Source organism: Drosophila suzukii, chromosome 2R (genome assembly GCF_043229965.1).
Source record: "Drosophila suzukii chromosome 2R, CBGP_Dsuzu_IsoJpt1.0, whole genome shotgun sequence".
Classification (NCBI taxonomy): domain Eukaryota; kingdom Metazoa; phylum Arthropoda; class Insecta; order Diptera; family Drosophilidae; genus Drosophila; species Drosophila suzukii.
This window is the reverse complement of record NC_092081.1, coordinates 1,322,263-1,341,300: the sequence shown is the minus strand read 5'-3', so window position 1 is coordinate 1,341,300 and position 19,038 is coordinate 1,322,263. Positions and strand designations below refer to the sequence as shown.

At 38.2% G+C, this 19,038-nt stretch overlaps 1 protein-coding gene across 5 annotated transcripts; it reads right to left on the bottom strand.

The window, feature by feature from the left end:
- Positions 1-3,496: 3,496 nt before the first annotated feature.
- On the bottom strand, positions 3,497-15,244 carry sei (potassium voltage-gated channel seizure). Of its 5 annotated transcripts, XM_065863230.2 has the most exons (17): positions 15,098-15,244; positions 14,014-14,894; positions 13,709-13,952; positions 13,589-13,659; positions 13,422-13,532; positions 11,421-11,575; positions 11,243-11,363; positions 11,065-11,185; positions 10,956-11,004; positions 10,825-10,894; positions 10,711-10,765; positions 10,523-10,658; positions 10,327-10,469; positions 10,068-10,261; positions 9,581-9,675; positions 9,324-9,527; positions 3,497-3,627 (listed from the first exon to the last, which is right to left on the bottom strand). In XM_065863230.2, the coding sequence occupies exons 2-16, from the start codon at positions 14,884-14,886 to the stop codon at positions 9,389-9,391; spliced, it is 2,577 nt and encodes an 858-aa protein (XP_065719302.1). In that variant the 5' UTR covers positions 14,887-14,894; positions 15,098-15,244; the 3' UTR covers positions 3,497-3,627; positions 9,324-9,388. The 5 variants fall into 5 exon arrangements, with proteins under 5 accessions (XP_065719302.1, XP_065719303.2, XP_065719304.2 ...); XM_065863231.2 differs by lacking the exon at positions 15,098-15,244 and having other exon boundaries at positions 8,840-9,527; positions 9,581-9,692; XM_065863232.2 differs by lacking the exon at positions 15,098-15,244 and having other exon boundaries at positions 9,581-9,692.
- Positions 15,245-19,038: the final 3,794 nt, after the last annotated feature.

The window sequence follows — 19,038 nt, the reverse complement described above, 5'->3', positions numbered from 1 at the left end:
TTTAAAGCCGAACTGGTGGTCTGGAATGGCGTCCTGCACACTTCTTACTGCCATCATTATACTAAGGAATGTTCTTTCGAATATTTTAGAGAAGGTGGGCAGTAGACTTATTGGTCGGTAGGATGCAACAAGGCTTTCCTGTTTTTCTGGCTTAGATATCATCGATATCACAGCACACTTTCACTGTGTGGGAAAATGTAGGATACGTAACATGGCGTTGAAAATAGTATACCCTTCCTAGAAAACGCTTTGGCAATTCTGCTGCCGATCCCGTCGAATCCGGGAGATTTACTGCGTTGCAGCTGGCGAATTTGAAGACAGTCCTCTTCCGGACTCACATGTGGGATAGGTTCAATGGCCGAGGAGGGGGCATTTAGGAATGCTAGGGTATTATCCACGTCGTCAGGCCTAGCAAGATTGAATAGCTGAAAGCGTCCTTCCAATTCCTCAGCAAAGGCCATCGAAATTTCGCTGTCTGATCTGCACCACGTGTTGTCGGCACGCTTTATTGGAATTCGGCGAGGGGGTGTCGTTTAATATTCCTTGTTGCCCTCCAGAGATTGAATCCCTACGGCTTTGTAGAATCAGCAATGAGGAGCATATCAGCAAAACATTCACTCTTCGTTCTAATCAAAAGTTTCTTAAGATCGTCCTCAGCTCGTTTCTTTTTTCAGCAGGGTCTCGAGGACGCATAAATCTGCGACGCAATATCCTTTTCAGCCTCACCAAATACAAGACCTCCTCCTACAAGCCCTCCGAAAGCAAGAACCTGCACATGAGATTTGAGTATAATATCCGCTAGAGTTCTGCCCCTAATTGTAGAGTTACGTGATCCCCAGAGACGATGATGCGCATTCGATTCCCCTGCAATTATAAAATTTGACCCAAGCTCACTAAGAAGCTCTTCGTAGTGGTTAGCTGTGAGAGGTGAATTTGGAGGACAATATATAGACGCAACGACTATTTCCCCTTGGTCAGTTTTGACTTTGATCGCAGCACACTGAGCCGTTTGGTGTTTTAGCTGATAGTATGATGTAGAGCGGAAATGATTTTCGCTGACCAACATAACGCCGATATGATGTTCTTTTACAAAAAGCTCCATCTCGAGTGACTTGTTGGTCAAGCCGTCGGCGTTCCACACACCGACTCTATATCCAATTTGACTCATGGTTGGGCTGTAACGGCTGCATGTGCAGATCCTGGCGCTATTTGGAATAAAAGGTTGGTTATAAGGGATATCATTGACATCATCATCTAAAGCATTTTGTAAAACCGAGCACCAAGGTCAGAAAATTGTTCTTCAGCTCGTAGATACATTTGATCTTGTCGTTTCCATTGCTGATCGTTTTGGAATTTCTCGCGATTTCGTTGATGTTGGCTGATGGCGGGTCTCTGGGTATTGTTGTTGGTCTTTCGTCTGTATGGTTTGTGTCCGTAACCGTGGGAGGTCATTTGGTTTATGTTGCTGGTTAGGCCTCCTATTGCTTGTTCAAAGTGGAGGGAATTGGTTTGGTCACCCTGTTGATTTTGGTGACGAGAATGACCATTGGTGACTTTTGCGTATGACAGAGCTCCCACGACATTCGATCGAACAGTCGTCCTTTTTGAAAAGGTCTTTTGGGGAAAAGTGTTACCCTGGAATAAAAGATTTTTTCGGTGTCTTACTATCTGCTGGTAGGCAATACAACCCTTGTAATTTGCTGTGTGATTTTCACCACGATTAACACATTTAACAGGAAGAATATCTCGTTTGCAGGCCTCTATGGCATGTTTCCGACCACATCTCACACAGTTATGATCCAGAAAAAAGTTGATTTTTGTATAGTGGAAATCCTGGAAACGATGGCATTGTACGAGTTCATCCTTTTTGTAGGGTAATTGCTCAAGTTCAACAAACACTAGGTTGACGATCTTTGTTTTGTCGAATCGGCTTTTTGGTCTATTAATGAAACGAACCATATGGCCAAGCAAGGTAAGGCTTTCCTTAACGTGTTTGTCCGGAGTGGAGTGATGAACACCTCGAATAACCAAGCGATAAGATCAGATCTTTAAGATGCCATGAGTGGAAAGGGACCTATTTTGCAGTCAAATATTTACTGATTGCTCTATACGCGTCTGAATCTGCAGCAAGGATCGAAACGGAATTATTGGAATGACATTTTACGAAGTATTTAGACGGATGTACGATTTTATCTGTGCAACGAATAAGCCCGCTCAGATTATTGTTGTCGATTACAATCGGCGGTGGCTTGTGATTGGGTGGGTGTTTATTAGTAGCATTATCGGTACTGTTGCTGTTGGATTGACTGCTGTTGCGTTCGACGTTGTTTTTGTTACTGGAGCTGCCGTGGTTTAAGCCTGTGCTGGTACTGACCTGATCAGGGTTGTTAACCAACTGGCTGACTGATTGGTAAGATTGTAAATATTCTTCGGTTGTGTCCATGTTCGAAAGCTCAGCAAATCGGTTGGCGGACTCAGTTCTTTAGAGACTAGTGGAATTTCTCTGCATTTTATTAAGAGAATTGGGAGATCTGGATTGTGGACGGCGTTTGTTCCTTGAGGTCCACCAGTCTTCATCGTCGCCGGTTATGGCTTCTCGCTCGGGTTCAATGTCATGGGATGGTAAAGGCTGGGCGTTGATGGAGCTGGCTTTATAAATGCTACTAAACTTTTGTAATGAGGAATTTAGAGCATTAGTCATAGTATGTTTCGCCATAACCACCTTTGAATAGATGTCGAATTCGGATCGGAGTCTGACATTGTAGGCGTATTGGATGCTGTGAACTGCTTTGTACTGCTTTACTGACTTCCAGTACACAAACCCACTAAGAGTAGGTTCCACAAAAGCAGTCGTAGCCTAGTGGGCAAGGTGCGCACCTTGCAGCCGGGAGGCACCGGGTTCAATACGGGAAACGGATGTTTGTATTTTATAAATTGTATTTTTTATTAAGCTTGTGATTGAACTTGAATTCGAAGTAGCGGTGATTTGCCAGATCAACAAATTGCAACTGTTACCTTTTGATCTCTGTTTCACTTGTTTTCGCGATTCACCAGAGCTAATGGAGAGTCTGAGCACTGTCACTGCAGCTCTAGCTGCCGGACTTACAAAAACAAATTGATTTGCCACGAAGGTGGACTTGTCCATAGAATCTTCACAAAGAATTTCGCAGCAATGCAAAAACGCGTCTGCACTCCACGAGAGCATGATCATGACTCATCACTTACCCAACTTAAACTTATCAACGCACTTGTAAACTTAAATTGGCCCACGCACTTATTAAAAAACTCTTGACGCCGAAAGAATGAGCGAAGCCTTTCCATTTACTCCTTTTCTCGATTTTTGTTTTATTTTGCTTTTCTAAGGCGTATTAGCGAGAAGAGAGAAAAACGAAAGATCGAGATTGGAATCTGCGAGCGCCGATTAAAGGAAGAGAACTTTAGTTGACATGTCACCCAACCACGCGCTTATATATTAAGAAAGTGCAGTTCTAAAAAATAATATAAAATAATCCTTTATTTGTATTCTTCAGGTGCCGGAGTAAATTTCGACTGCATCCAGTTCATTGACAAAGAGAAATAAAAAGAGGCGATAATCGGGCTGATGATTGTGTAATAAAGATAAATCAGCTGTAAGAATAAAATATATATAGTTATAAGAATTTTGTAATAAATGTACTAAGAATTTTCAAAATGAATAAAATGAAAGTGAATATAAAAATTTGTAATTTTTACAAAAAAACAAGAAAGAACGCTATAGTCGAGTTCCTCGACTATTAGATACCCGTTACTCAGCTTAAGGGACCAAAGGGAAATTGAGATAAGCAAGCAGCAAAACGAGATTAAAATGCGACACCTACCGGCGGTAAACAGATTTAAGCGTTATGGGCGTTAGAGTCAACCATGAAAATTGTGGGCGTCACAGGTTTGGGCTGTTTGTGGGCGAAAAAGTGGGCGTGGCATAATTTTTTTTGGGTCAATCGATAGGTATTGATGAGTTAAAATTTCAAATCTAGCATCAAAACTGTAGGAGCCACAGTTTTGGACGGTTTGTGGGCGTTACAGTGGGCGTGGCACTCTGCTGAAATAAGCTTGCGCGCGTAGGAAGCTCAGGCATTTGCACGCCAAATCTCAATAGCCCAGCTCTTATAGTTTCCGAGATCTCAGCGTTCGTCCGGACAGACAGACGGACAGATCGGAAACGCTACCTTCTGCCTGTTACATACTTTCCGACGAATCTAGTATACCTTTTTACTCTACAAGTAACGGGTATAATTAATCGAGGATCGAGAGTGGGCTATGGTAGAAATCAAGAAGAAAGTGTTCTTGAAATCAAACCAGATTCATATTTAAATCAAGCAGAAATCGTTCTTAAAAACAAGCAAAGTTTCGTCTCGACAAAATATATATTTTACTATTATCAAGAACGATTTACTCTTGGAAGCGAGAGCGCCTATGCATGAAATTGAGAGCGCTTGTTCTTGAATTCGGAAATTCATCTCCTCGAAATCGAGACAACTTATATTCAAAAAAAATTTCTCAAGCCAGAGCAGTTCTTCTTGATTTTATTAAAAGCGCGCTCGTCAAATTATTGAGCACGGAAATACTGATTTCAAAACTTATGAGAACGTCTTTTTTCTCGGTGTAAGTGGTCCAAATTTGCAAACATGTACTCACTTTTGCTTCCCACTGTAAAAAATAAAAAAACTTTTTTTTGTAAAATAATTTCAGAGAAGGAAGAACGCTATAGTCGAGTGCCTCGACTATCAGATACCTGTTACTCAGCTAAAGGGACCAAAGGGAGATGGATATATGCAAGCAGCAAAGCGAGATTGTAATAATCACTAGCCATGTTCTTGGACGTTGATGCACTATGGTCAGTACAAACAAGTGGCCCTTACGACACCAAGCAATGCTTGTTACGCGCGGAGACCTAAACCGATTTGGGAAAGTAAACGAAATCGCGGACATTGAAAAAGACGACATAACAATAGACAGTTTAAAATACATGCTCACATAGAATGGCTAGTAACATAGAAATTTACAAGTTATTGGAAGATAGAAAATACATAAGTTTATCATAATTAGTTGCATTAGGGCTATCAAACAGTAAGACGTGACACAGTGCATTATAGTCGTCACAAAGAACCCGAAAAGGATCATGAAGGACATAATTGGATCTACAAGTTGGCAGGGACAACGGACGAAAACGACAAACTGTTCTACAGGGTACATTCCAGTTGAGGGAACTAAGAAGGAAGGGAGAGTCAACATCACCATTAATTAATTTATGCAAAAACATAACTCCATGACACTTTCTACGATGGTTCAGGGTTGGTAAGTCCAGCAGGCGCGATCTCGCATGATAAGAGGGCAATCGACTTCCTGTATCCCAGCTTAAGCCTCTCAAAGCAAATAAACAGCTAATTTGAGGTGACCATATACACGAGCAATATTCCATTGACGGCCGAACAAGAGAAACATACAAAAGCTTTGTTGTGTATGGATCATCAAACTCCCTTGACCAGCGCTTCATAAACGCCAGGAGACTTCTGGCTTTGTTAGTTATAGTAGATATATGGTCTTTAAAACTAAGTTTATGATCAAATAGAAAGCCAAGATCCTGAACAGAAAAAATACGTTCAAGGGCGTTATTTCCGATAGAATAAGAGTACAGAGATGGATTACTACGATAAAAGGTCATAAAGTTACATTTAGAATAGTTCAAATTCAACATGTTAATCATGCACGACGTATACAAACAATCAATATCTAATTGAAGGTCATTATATGAATTAGGTAAACACATGGACAAACATAGCTTGACATCATCTGCATACATTAAAACAGTTGACGATTTTATAACATAAGGTAGATCATTAATCATTAAGCCAAAAAGTAAAGGTCCCAGGTGGCTACCCTGTGGCACTCCAGAAGTAACATTCATTATTTTGGAAATTTTATTATTAAAACAGACCATTTGAGTTCTATTAGAAAGGTAGGAAAGTATCCACTCTAGTAGGTTGGGTGGAAAACCTAAAAGGGACAATTTATAAATAAGAATCCTATGGTTCACTGAATCAAAAGCTTTAGAAAAGTCGGTATAAATCACATCAGTTTGATGATGTGTCAAAAAACCTCTAGTAATTAAAGACGTAAATTCAAGTAGGTTTGTAGAAGTAGAGCGACATCTAGTGAAGCCATGCTGACAAGGTGAAATAACAGACCTGCAATGATGCTGAAACTGACAGGTAATAATTTTTTCAAAAAGTTTAGGAATAGAACTGAGTTTAGCAGTACCGCGATAGTTTGAGATATCGGACTTGTTCCCTTTTTTAAACAATGGTATAATAAAGGATTCCTTCCATATGGATGGAAATCTACATTGACTTAGGGACAGATTAAATATCAATGTTAAGGGAGGGGCAAGATAAGATGAACAATTCCTAAGTATACAACTTGGTATTCTATCAGGACCCGGTGAAAATGAGAGCTTGAGAGTATTAAGACTCCGAAGAACATTAGATACATCAATCACTGGTTTGAAGATAGAGTTAAAATGAGGTAGTGCGTATGGATAATCTTTATTAATGACATTATTGCATTTCGTATAAGTGGATTGAAAAAAGTCTGAGAATAAGTTGCAAATATCATTATTATCAGATGCTACATTATAATTGAGAAAGAGAGAGGGAGGGAAGCAGCTAGATTTTCGTTTAGAATTGACGAAAGAAAAGAAAAGCTTAGGATTACTTTTGAAATCACGCTTACAACGGGACAGGTAATTTTTGTAACAATCAGAATTGTACTGGACAAATTCCACCTTAGCTGAACTATACTTGGTGAAGTCTGTCTGTAAGCCGGATATTTTGAACCGTTTAAATAGTCTTGTTTTTTATTCTTCAATAAGATAGTTGACGGGTAAACCATGGAGAGCTGTAAGAATTCTTCATGGAGGAAAGAGGGACATGTTCATGAAATAGACGGTAAAGGATCTCATAAAAGTACCTAACTGCATCATCAACAGGAAGGTCAACGAGAAAGGACCAGCTTACTGTCGATAAAGATTCCACTAGTCTGCCGTAATCAGTCCTCTTAAAACACAAACTAGGCTGTACATTTATTGCAGTCCTAGGATTATTAAAAAAACCATTAATACAAAGCTGAAGGGTAGGATGATAACAATCTTCAGGTAAAGATAGTGGCGAAATACGACTGACTTCAGCATCGCTACTATCAAAAACAAATATTAAGTCAAGAAGACGACCAATATGATTGGGAATCCTGTTAACTTGCTGCAAAGATAGTTCAACAAGACCATCAATAAAATCATTTTGCATCCTAGGAATCATTTTCAATGAGTCCTTACTCTCCAACCAAGATATATTGGGAAGATTAAAGTCACCAAGCACAATAAGTTGGTCAGTTTCAGTAAGCAACAAGGAGATAGAATGTATAGCGGACAGGTGCAGTAGATACACGTTAAATTCAGAGCCAGGAGATATATACGAGCAGGTTAAAAAAATGTTTCCTTTTGGGAAAGATAATTTTACGGAAATAAATTCAATACCTGATGATTCAGAAATATCAACAAACTCAGAAGTTAAATTGGATTTGACTCCAATAAGAACGCCTCCTCCTCGACGGCTCTGACGATCCTTCCGATAAACAAAAAAGTTATTAGACAAAATCTCACTATCGTGTACGGATGGGTTAAGCCAGGTCTCAGTGAGTACAATAACATTGGCCTCAAAAATTGAACTATTTATATAAAGCGTAGAGAGTTTACTAAGAAGCCCCCGAACATTCTGATAGTGAATTAGGAAATTTAGTTTTTTGAATTTATATCAGAGCTGGGCGCCGACAAGCTATTTTTTTTATATACTCGTGGACAATTATATCAGCAGGCCAAAAATTGGGGCAAAGAAGTTTAGAGAACAGCCCATCCGGAACAATTATTAGATCTAGTGCGATCAGCAATTTGGGCAGCACTATGCCCAAAGTCTGCACATTTTGCGTGCGCAATGTTCTCACATAACCAGCAACTAACAATTGGCTGCCGAGAAGTGATTTTACCAACAAATTGGCAACCAACAACACAGCAGGCAGATTTTGTTTACAAGTTGAGGTCAGTTAAATGTAGAATGTAGAAAAAGTAGGAAGCTTTAGATGAGTGCCAATAAACAGCTGTGTGGCTTTGCAAATCGCAGAGGAAAGATAAGAAAAGAGAGCGGTAAGACCAATTCAGCAAAGACCCGTTAACTCGAAAATGAGAGCCGGTGACTGAAGTTGGGAAAATGTAGGAGAGCGAACGGTGCGAGAGAGCGCCAAAACAACAATGTAAATAAGAAACAACAACAATGCACAAAGCGCCCGCGTCTTTAACTATTATCCAATAAAATAATAAAGATAATGGTTTTAACATAAATAACTAATTTGCATGCAAACGGCGGCCTCAACCGAGTTGAAAATGAAACTTTGGGAATATATCAGATCGGTAATTTAGACACTAGGCGAATAAATGTAGGAGCAAATATAAAACGCGTCCGTGTACAACAGAGACCGAATTCCGAATGATCCACCTACCCGCGATCTTAATATATGGTTATGTGGGCGGCGGACAGGTTTAAGCGTTATGGGCGTTAGAATGGGCGTATGGGTCAATCAAAAGGTATTGACAAGACTAATACACTTCAGCAAAAAAAATTGTTATAGCATACAAATTTTGGGCGTGGCACATCCGCGTAACAAACGTTCGCTGCATACAAGTCTACGGAATCTAGATTTGACATTTAAGTTCTCTATCTTTGATAGTTTCCGAGATATCCGCGTTCATACTTACGATATTTTAAGGTTTGTGGGCGGCTTGTTGGCGTTAAAGTGGGCGTGGCATCCTTTTATTAGGTCAATCGTTACACATTAATGAGAACAGTACTTCCCAGTTCAATTTTTTATTCTAGCATCAAAACTGTAGGAGCCACAGTTTTGGGCGGTTGGCGAGCGTTAGAGTGGGAGTGGCACACTGACGAAACAAACTTGCGCTGCGCAGGAATCTTTAGAATCTGCATGCGTAATCCCAGTATTGCAGCTTTTATAGTTTCTGAGATCATAGCGTTCATACGGACAAACGGACATAGCTAGATCGACTCGGCTAGTGATCCTGATCAAGAATATATATACTTGTTGGATGCGCTGTTTCTGCCTGTTACATATTTTCCGACGAATCTAGTATATCCTTTTAATCTACGAGTAACGGGTATAACTATTGACACGGCTGGAATCTTTAATGCTCTTTACTTTTCAACTTTGCCGCAGATTGTACTTACTTTAAATCTATCTTTCGACCAATGCTATTCGATGTTTTCATTTTTTAAAATTGTGCTGTTTGTGGTTAACTATTATTTTCAAACAAATCTAAGTGATAGTTTGCAATTTCATTTTCTATAAAAATGTTAAGGTCACGGGAGTTATCATTCTTAATTTTATGCACAGATGTATTAACATTTTGTTTTTTATATCGCAGTCCAACTCTGAAAAGAAACAGATAGGAACAGCATACTCGTGGAACAGGACAGTAGCTTACATTCTTATAGAGGGTATGTCAGGAGAGCTTCTCATTTTATCGGAGGTCTTTGCTCTTAAGTAGCGATGCTTGATATCAACACCAGAGTGTGCGTCCTAAAAAATAAGAAGATCTTAAAAGCTTTCAGATGATAACACTGTTTTGGAGTGTACCGCAGTTAGGATTTTAAAATCTGAAAGTACTCATGAACACAAGTTAAATTATATTTGGAGTGAGCTCGCGTTTTTATATTATTGCTTATGATAATCACAGTATTGAAAGAAGTTTATAATTGTACTTTTCTATAAGCTTACCTTCAATACTGTTGTGGGCAATTTGAGCGGGCTCAAAAAATATTGCCCTCTTAAATCCAGCTTTGCACGAAAACTTTAAGTCCAAATATAATGTTCAAAGGAGAGCTAACCCAGACAAACCCCAAATAATGGTGGACGCCAAACTGCGGTTACATTTTTAGTGTTCCACTGTGTAACTGAAATGATTTACTCACATCTCTCATGTTATAGGTTATAACCAAGTTGTTGACGAAGCTTTCAAGAAATTCGGGATAAGCATCCAGTACGTCCAGCAAGTCGTCTCTGTGCAACTTATGAATATCGCAATATGTCAGTGCTCTTACCACTCCGTTAGATTTTCCAAGCGTTGGATATATACACGGATTTTCGCCGAAAATATCGTTTTTCCCTGAAGCAAACCAAATGTTTTATTATTTCTTTTTTTGTTTGTATAAAACTGCAAAAGTAACCAACCCAATACAACAATTATATTGCCACCTTTTTGAATTTCTATTGAGCCTCTGGCTATAAAAAATAATGAGGTAAGGACATCTCCTCTATGGACTAGGATATCACCAGGCGGCGCATGGGTAGTTTTAAATTTAAGGGAGAAAGCTCTGCAATTAACATTTAAGTTAACTTAAAGTTATCTAGTTATATTTAAACTTACCTTAGGCAACCAGGACTTGCATCCGAAAAAGCCGCACACGTTGTCAGTAACTTTCTGTTCAAATGAAGGCAAATATCTGCTTGTAGGCACTCGGGAAAACCTTTAAGCAACGAGCTCATATCTATCCCATTCGTATCTTAAAAATTCAAAAAATAACAATAAGTACGGAAATAGATTAAAATTATTACAGGTCCATGCGTGTTGGAAATATTCTTCTAGTCTTTGCCTTAGCGGATTTGGTATCTGTAAGGAAAGGACGAGGTAATGTCTGCAATGTATTATTCGCTTTGTAATACTAATACCTGGTGGAATCGAATAAACTCCCGAACACGTAACATTTGAGTATGATATCTTGCCGTTCCAGAGTAAAGCCTTGGTATTAGTAATAATAATAGTTATAATAACTAATAATTGTACCGTATTAGTATTATACCTTTGAATTATGGCCGATACATTTCCAAAAATACTTGCATACATAAGAGCTTAAAAAATTAAAAAATTATTATATATCTAGATGTTATTGCAGTACAGATTTCTCCTACATCCAACAAGCATTACGCAAATAGTGAAAGCTTTTTCAGCATCAGTATTTGGTGCCACATTTCCAAATCCAACGGACGTGAGCGAGGTAAATGTAAAATATAAGGCTGTGATATACCGCGACTGCAAAAGTATAAATTTTTAGGTTATGGGCTTTAGTTAACTGTAATTAAACTTTACCTTTATAGAGGGTCCACCAGTTCGGTTATCAAAATAAGGTTCTTGAATATCATAGGCTAACGAATTTAGCCAACCGATGTTTTTCGCGGTGATAGATTTTTCGGCATTTCCAATTGCGTACCTGATATTGAGTTAAGAAATTTTAGTAACAAATACATATGTTATCTGTTTCATTTACCATATGCAGGCCAACCAATGGGCAATCAAAATAAAGGTAGCCATTAATAAAATAAGAACGGCAGCTCCATATTCCGAATAACGGTCTATTTTTCGGGCTACTCGAACTAGTCTCAAAAGACGCGCTGTTTTTAAAAGTCCTATTAATGTAGTTGTCTAGAATAACGAGTAGATACACAAAAAAGTTAATTAAATGTAAATTTCATGTTTTAGGCACTGATACTATAAGAAGAATAAGAAATAAGCTGATAAAAGAACAACAATTAGGTTATAAGCCTGAACAAGAAAGGACGCTAGCATCGGCAAGCCGATGTTTCTATACCTTTTCAGGTCGTTACTGTTTTTAGATAACTAAAAAAAACTTAAAAAAAAAAACTACTAAAAACTAATTACAGAATTTTAAAGGTAATGTTCCATTTCAAGTAACTACTGAATATGTTTACCGAAAACAAAATATAACGGCATTTGTATTATTTTGACATTAATTATTCGATTGTTCGCACGGCAGCTATACAATAAAGTCGAAATTCGGAAGTATTAAAAGAGTGTTGTGTTAATTTTTTTACAAAATTTTTTTTAAACATTCCTACGGGATATAGTTATCAGATCCGCCCCGTTATACTACCTACAATAGAAATAAGACTTTTGGGAAGGAAACCTTCCCGACAGCTTTTAAACTAAGAGACTAGCTTGCGTAGAAATGGACAGACGGACATGGCTTTATCGACTCGTCTAGTGATGCTGATTAAAAGTGTGAAACGTCTTCTTCACTGCGTTGCAAACTTCTGACTGAAATCATTATACTCTCTGCAGGCGTATAAAAACCAGGTCGTTGGTCAATCCAAGTTAGAGATATAATGTATTTTTGTATAACATGACTCCGCAAGCAAATGACTTGCTTAGTTTAAGATTTAAGCGTTATGGGCGTTAGAGTGGACTAATACACTTCATTTAAAATTAGCATGAAACCTGTGGGCGCTACAGGTTTGGGCGGCTTGTGAGCGCTAGAGTGGGAGAAAAAGTGTGCGTAACAAACTTGCGCTGCGTACAAGTCTCTCGGAAATTAGTTTCCGAGATATCTGCGTTGTTTGTGAGCGTTAACTTTTTTTATTGGTAGGTATTGATAAGAACAATACATTTTAGTTAAAATTTTTTATATTTTTTATTTTAGCATTAAAACTGTGGGAGCCACTGTTTTGAGCGGCTTCTGGGCGTTATAGTGGTGGTTGCACACTTACGAAACAAACTTGCCTGCGCAAAAAGATCAGGAATGTACATGCCAAATCCCAACTTTCTAGCTTTTGTAGTTTCCGAGAACTCAACGTTCATACGGACGGACAGACGAACAGACGGACAGACGGACATGGCTAGATCGACTCGGCTAGTGATTCTGATCAAGAATATATGTATATACTTTATGGGGTGGGAAACGCTTTCTTCTACCTGTTACATACTTTCCGACGAATCTAGTATACCCTTTTACTCCACGAGTAACGGCTATAATTAGCGCCGGAACAACATGGCTAGATAGACCCGGCTAGTGATCCTGATAAAGAATATATATACTATGGAGGGTCGGAAACGCTTCCTTTTACCTGTAACATACTTTTCGAAAAATCTAGTATACCCTTTTACTCTACGAGTAACGGGTAAAATACCTTATGGATTGTAAGGCATAGCTTTACTCTTTAAGACAAAAACGGATCGGATCCCATGATCGGCTGAGCATAAATTTTAAATGCCCATTACTGGATGTCGGTAAAATTTTGTTTAAAAACTGTGGGAGTAGTTCGAATTTCAAATCAAAATTGTTCTTATCTTGAAAAGGTCTGGAAGTTTTGTTAGCGCCGTATTTCACGAAATACTTTTTTAGTGCACCCCTTCTGTGTTACACGACTTAAGCCCAATTTTTCACATAATTACAGGTATTGGGATTAGGGGGAAACTTAGATTCTTTAGTAGTAATTAGGATAATTTACAGCTAAGAGTAATTAGAGCTCACCTCATCGGTATCACTACCGACTAGTAGCAAATCGAAAGGAACCGCTGCCACAAGATCGATTAAAAACCAACCGCTTAAGTAGTGAACAGCTATACGTCCAGGATGGGATACCTATAATATAGGACGCTTAAAGATTTTTGTTTTTTATTTTGGGTTCTCAACAGTACCACTTCATCCTGTGCGTTGACAAAGGTGGTTCGAAAGTTAATCAAGATATCGACGATGAAAGTAACATCCACTACAAAATGGTATTAATAACGTAACCCACCAAACACTCCAATGCTTACCAATTAAATCAATTATAACAATTGGGTCAGAGTTAATGTATTTGTTATTTCTTCTCTGATAATCCTGCTCCCCAAGCAAAAATGCCGCCACATACGGTGTGAAAATGGCCGTGTACATCACCAGAATTAATATCACCCAATCCCACACAGCTTTAAAAGGCGAATAATGTAGTAGAGTCCACTTATGGTAGTAGTTGTTCTGTAATTTCTGGTCTAGAAGTATGTTTCCTCCCAGAGAAGTAATCTTTTGAAAAAATGCTATTAAATAAATTAACAATAAAATAGATTTCGTGGCTTAGACTTACCATTTCGTTTGGATCTTGCATTTTTAGTTCACTCTTCGATCCGAGAAGTGCTTCTTTGTCCAGCATATCTTCATACGAACTACCCAATACGTTTTCTGCCGGCTTTTCACTTTGATTGTATTTCAAGTTCTTAAACATACACTCGTAAGAATTTCCTTTATGGGTTTGAAAAATGTCGCTGTTTTTTTTAAGTGATGGATCATACGAGCAATGTAAATCGCAATCCCTCCTAGAAACTGTCTGATAGTTCTTAATGTATAGCTTCTTTTTATCACATTTAATGCATTTCTTCCACGTTTTGCTACTAGTATGCTTCTTTTGTTGGCCTAATTTAAACTCGTTTGAATTATTATTATATTGGTTTTGATTTTCTCCCATTACGGCTATACCTTTTTTTAAACTTTCCCTTTTATTTTTTTTTTTTAATAAAGGAGGTAAAAAAAAACAATCTTCAGTGTTCTTTAAACTTTGTTTTTCCTTCGACTTTAAGTTGATTTTTAGTTCTGGTGTACCATCACTATTAGTGGGCCTAGACTGAATGAATTTGTGATAGACCAAAGTGCTGTGGTCAGGTACACTATTAGGAAATCTTGACAAACTATCCTTTTTGTCGTCGAACATACTAGCGTTTATCAAAATATCTGAAACAAAAATTTGTTTCTTTTCTATCTTATTAAGGTTGCACATAAGTGAAAAGAGTTCCCTTTCCACAAATTGAGTGGGTTTTACAATCCAGTTCCGTTTGAATTCCGTTAAAGGTGGTTTCTTAGTTGTGTCATTTATATTATTATTGGACATGTACAGCTCGCATTGCTGCACTATTTTATCCAGTTTTCGAATTTCGCTCAGTTCCACGCAAGACTTATGCGACATTTTTAAATCTGAATCGGAATAAAAAAGGCATTCGTTTTTAAAAACATATACATTTTTTTATGGTCACATAACGTGTAAAAAATTTCTTTTTTTATCTAATGCACTTTCTTATTTAATTCTAAAATCAAACAAAACCAGGTATTGATTTCTAAAGATTACCAGCGATAAACATTCGTATATAAATAAAAATAAAAATTGGCATTTATTTTACCGTTAAACTTCTCGCTTAGGTATTTATCTTAAAATTTGTTCGGCTATAACATGCAACGAAATCTAATTTCCTAACAATAATAATCATAAAAAAGTTATTGATTGTATCTTCAAGCTTTATTATCAGAAATTTTCAGACATGCGCATCGGTGTACCTTTTAAGCGGAGTACTGATAGAAAAACCCTTTAATTAGTCAAAATCGTATTCTTTTCAGAGTTTGCCCAAACTGGTCTCACTATGAAAAAAATATGCCAACAAAATGTTTAATCTATAACGGTTTAAAATCAAATATTGCCAAAGAACACGAGAAATGCATTGCGAGACATGTTTAGGATATTTAAATTTTAAATTGTTTTTACTAATTATAAAGCATAAAAGGTAGCATTGATTAAATCTTTTATCGCGGGACCTTTGTATATTTCTCAAGCAATAACATTTTGATTTTTGAAAACCGTCCGTGATTTTAAAACGCAATTGAACAAGACAAAAAAAATTCTTAAATTTACGAAAATTCGACATTCATTTTGTTTTGTGTAAAGCCTAGTTCTCACGTCTACGAAAACCGCGAGCTAACCATAGGAGTGAGCGAGAGGCTCAGCGCAGTACTCAGATAAGCTAAGGAAATACCAGAAAAATACCAGATTTAGCGAGTGAATTTCGATGAACTCCGTTAGCCGCGGATTAAAGAATAAGAAATTTAATCTTTGGCGGTGTTTGTGCAAAGGCGGTGTGGAAATTATAAAATAAAAATGGAAGGAAATCCCCAAAATCGACTGCAGGAGGTCAGTGCAGATGAAATAATCCAAGCTGTTGCCCATTATTGTGGGATTTCACCGACAGGAAGCAATACCACAACAGGGCAAATCCGCAGAACAGTTGCAGTGCTGGAGGATATCCGCTAGGGAATCCCAGTGGGAAGGAACATGCCGAGTGGGACTTCGCTCCCTACATATAGATCCTGACGGGCGTGTCCTCAAAAAGAAAGGAAGATCTGGCCATAAGAATTTGGCTGTTTTACTAATAGAAGTATATTTTTAGCAGAACCACCAGTAATACGATCTCTGACGACCTCCCCATTAGGACTGCGGATACCACCAACACCAGCTACTTGGAATCTTAAGCGGAGCTGGAGGACGCACTGGCTTCTATAGGGAAGAGGAAAATAGGGCGCCCGCTAAGGAACAGTTGAAGAAGCTATAGCCAGCCATTGTCAATCCAGCTCCCACTTCCTCAAAGTCCAATATGCCCATTGGGACTCGGAGCTGGACTGCGGTGGGGCGGGAAAGATTGCGCAGCATCCGTGAGACGAGAAGGAAGCTTAAACTACTAATTTACATAAATAAAAACATTCGTTAAACATTCCATTTATTTTAATTTTATTTTCTTTGTGCACCAGCAGACTCTTCTTTTTAAATTGCTTCAATTGATTTGTTTTCCGTTTGCCAACAAACCCAGCTGATTGACAGTAAGATGCTACATGCATTGCGGGTGAACTTTGAAAACTTCTTCTTTTTATAATGTATGTGTCCATTCTGTCTATACACACAAAAAAAAATCAATTGGTAAAATTTACCAATATAAGAGTAAAACGGTCCCCAACCATCGAATTGCCAATTTAACCCATCAAATAGTTACTCTTACGTAACACGGAAGGTTTACTATAAAAATAGTTGTTACTATAAAAAAGGGTAGAATGGACCCATGGACCGTAGTTAAACACCTATTTTTATATGTATCCAACCCATAAAATATAGTTGGCAAATTTTGTATAGTAAATATATACCTATAAGTGGATAGAGTTTTTAATTAAGTTCATATTTACGTAAAGTTGGCATGGTAATTTATAATAAAAATAAGTAATTTTCGAATTTCACTTTTTAATACGCTAGACCCAGTTGGTCAATCGATAGGTATTGAAGAGATAAATACATTTTTGTTAAAGCCTAGTACTCACATCGACGAAAACTGCGAGCTAACCATAGGAGTGAGCGAGAGGCAAACAGGCGGCTAAAGCTTTTCGTCGGGTCTGTTTTTCAGAGAGGTACTCAGATGAGCTAAGGAAATACCAGAAAAAATACCAGATTTCGAGAGTGAATTTTCGATGAACGCCGTTAGCCGCGGCCCAAAGAATAAGAAATTTAATCTTTGGCGGTGTTCGTGCAGAAGCGGTGGGGAATTTAAAAATTATAAAAGGAAGAAAAACACCAAAAATCGGCTAAAGGAGGTCAGTACAGGTGAAAAAGGACGCCTAATCCAAGCTGCTACACATTATTGTGGGACTTGACCGACAGGAAGCAATACCACAACGGGGCAAATCCGCAGAATAGTTGAAGCACTGGAGGAGATCCACCAGAGAGAATCCCAGTGGGAAGGAACATGGGACATCGCTTGATCTCCGATAAGCTTTCCATTGAGGACTCCACCTCCACCAGCTACTTGACAGCTAAAGCGGAAATGGAGGACGCGCCGGCTTCTATAGGGAGGAGAAAATAAGGTCGCCCGCTAAGGGACAGCTGGAGGAGTCATCACGAGCCATTATTGGCCAGCCTATTGGGACTTGGAGCTGGACTACAGATGGCGCGGGAAAGATGGCGAAGCATCCGTGGAACGAGAAGGAAGTCTTAAACTTCTAATTTACGTAAATAAAAACATTCGTTGAACATTTTATTTACTTTTATTTTAATTTCTTTGTGCACCAGCAGACTCTTCTTTTTTAAATTGCTCCAATTGATTTCTTCTCCGTTTGGCAACAAGCCAAACAAAGAACAAGATTTTTCAACTAGTGAAACTCTTAGCCGATCTGAGTACAAGGCTTAACATATTTTTTTAGTATCAAAACTAAGGGCGTCACAGTTTTGGGCGGCTTGTGGGTAAACCGATTGGTATTGACAAGACTAATACATTTCAGTTAACATTTTTTTTCTAACTTAAAAATTGTGGGAGCCAGAGGTTTGGACGGCTTGTGGGCGTTAGCAAACTTACGCTGCGTACAGTTACGTGCGTACGTGCAGTTACTCTTTTTATTCGAGTATTGAATCTGTAGGAACCACAGTTTTGGGCGGCTTATGGTCGATAGAGAGGGCGTGGCACACTGACGAAACATACATGCGCTGCGCAGGAATCTCAAGAATAGTTTCCGAGATCACAGCGCTTATACGGACAGACAAACAGACAGACGGACATGGCTAGATCGACTCGGCTAGTGATCCTGATCAGGAATATATATACTTTATGGGGTCGGAAACGCTTCCTTCTACCTGTTACTTACTTTCCGACGAGTCTAATATACCCTTTTACTCTGCGAGTTAAGGGTATAAATATGTATATTCTCTAAAAACTTCAACTTACTTCCACCAAAGGCTATAAAATACCAAGATGTGTAACCAGGAGTACAACAAAGCTCACACGTATATGAATCTAATTTATAGAGTGCCGTTACTTTGCCATTCTGTCTCTTAATTGCTCTCTCGCTCCCGACACTCCGCGATGCCAAAAAGTCAAAATTTAATTTTAGGCTCATTTGTCGATTCTTAAATTATGTTGACAAAAGGGAATCGACCCAAAAGGCACATTGCGCCTTACGATTAGTAATGGGCTGAGGCGCATTGCGTGAGTTGTTGGTCCGCGGATAATGCGATCGAGGATCAATTCCACTTTGAGGCTGGCTTTAATTGTTTTATTTATATATATTTTTCTTTTTTTTCTAGCTGCTTTTTATTTTATTATTTACCTGTATTTTACTTGAATATTTTTAATTTTTTGTTCTTTATAATTTTCTTAATATATTTTGTTTATAGCTTTCCTAAATATTTATTTGTTATTTTAAATTTTTATGCAAGATTTCTACTGTCAATCAGCTGGATTTATTGCCAAACGGAATACAAATCAAATGGAGAAATTAAAAAAAAAGTCTGCTGGAACACCAAAAAATTAAAATAAAA

Excerpts from the sequence above, each read along its gene's own strand:
- sei (XM_065863230.2), bottom strand. The coding sequence starts at position 14,886 with ATGTCGCATAAGTCTTGCGTGGAACTGAGCGAAATTCGAAAACTGGAT. Across the intron at positions 10,470-10,522 it reads GCAAGTCCTGGTTGCCTAAG|AGCTTTCTCCCTTAAATTTA; the intron begins GTAAGTTTAAAT and ends TGTTAATTGCAG. Across the intron at positions 9,676-10,067 it reads TAACCTATAACATGAGAGAT|GACGCACACTCTGGTGTTGA; the intron begins GTGAGTAAATCA and ends CTTATTTTTTAG.